Source organism: Pterocles gutturalis, unplaced genomic scaffold (assembly GCF_000699245.1).
Source record: "Pterocles gutturalis isolate BGI_N339 unplaced genomic scaffold, ASM69924v1 C11764807, whole genome shotgun sequence".
NCBI classification, from domain to species: domain Eukaryota; kingdom Metazoa; phylum Chordata; class Aves; order Pterocliformes; family Pteroclidae; genus Pterocles; species Pterocles gutturalis.
This window is the reverse complement of record NW_010154384.1, coordinates 1-978: the sequence shown is the minus strand read 5'-3', so window position 1 is coordinate 978 and position 978 is coordinate 1. Positions and strand designations below refer to the sequence as shown.

The 978-nt window shown below is 46.8% G+C and overlaps 1 protein-coding gene across 1 annotated transcript; it reads left to right on the top strand.

Moving 5' to 3' along the window:
* Positions 1-156: 156 nt before the first annotated feature.
* LOC104471038 (RGM domain family member B-like) lies at positions 157-710 on the top strand (the record flags this gene model as incomplete). The annotated part of the gene is made up of 1 exon (XM_010086221.1): positions 157-710. A coding segment is annotated over one exon (554 nt), but the record flags the coding sequence as incomplete, so codon positions are not given.
* Between the last annotated feature and the right edge of the window lie 268 nt (positions 711-978).

The window sequence follows — 978 nt, the reverse complement described above, 5'->3', positions numbered from 1 at the left end:
CTCCAGTGTCTCTCCTGATGCGATGGGTGCTTCCTTATTGGTCTGCAGAGCAGTGAAGCAGTTCGGCAAGGGCATCTCAGACTTGTGGGTGTGCAATGGGGTATTGCAATCCAAGAGGTTTGCTTGGTTTCTCTCTGCCATCTGTTTTCTGCTTAGGTGACTGTGAGCTGCCAACACCTTGTGGAATCCAGAAGTGCACCACCGATTTTGTGTCCTTAACTTCACATCTCAACTCAGCTCTTGAGAGCTTTGATTTGGAGTTCTGCAAGGCCCTGCGAGCGTACTCTGCCTGTACCTATCGGAATTCCAAAGTATGCCGTGGAAACCTAGTCTACCATTCTGCAGTGCTTGGGATCAGCGACCTCATGAGCCAGAGAAACTGTTCTAAAGATGGACCCACATCCGCCACCAACCCTGCATTGACCCATGATCCCTGCAATTACAGTGGCCACACAGAAGCCAGAGAACATGCAGGGGGGGAGAAGATGACTCCTCCTACTTACCTATTTTGTGGGCTGTTTGGGGATCCTCATCTGAGGACTTTTAAAGATCACTTTCAGACATGCAAAGTGGAAGGTGCTTGGCCCCTCATAGACAATAACTACTTATCAGTGCAAGTGACCAATGTGCCTGTGGTCTCAGGATCCAGTGCTACTGCTACAAATAAGGTATGGGTTGTTCTTAAGCACTGTGCATGCATACAGAAGTAAAAGGCCAAGACAGGGTAAGTCACTTAGCCCTTCACAGTTAAGAAGTGTACCAGCTTGAGAATCTTCCATGCAGTCGGGCTAACAGTTTTACTTTCTTAGACTTAAAACGTCCTTTTCTTCCTCCTTCTCCCCACCACAAGAAAACCCTGTACATATCACCATATAAGCCTTTAAGGATACTAAATGTAATGCAGTTACAGTTATATTGCAGCATCTGTGACTGCCTGTGCACTAAGTAGAAATTCTAGGCAAAGAGCAAGGAAAGAGT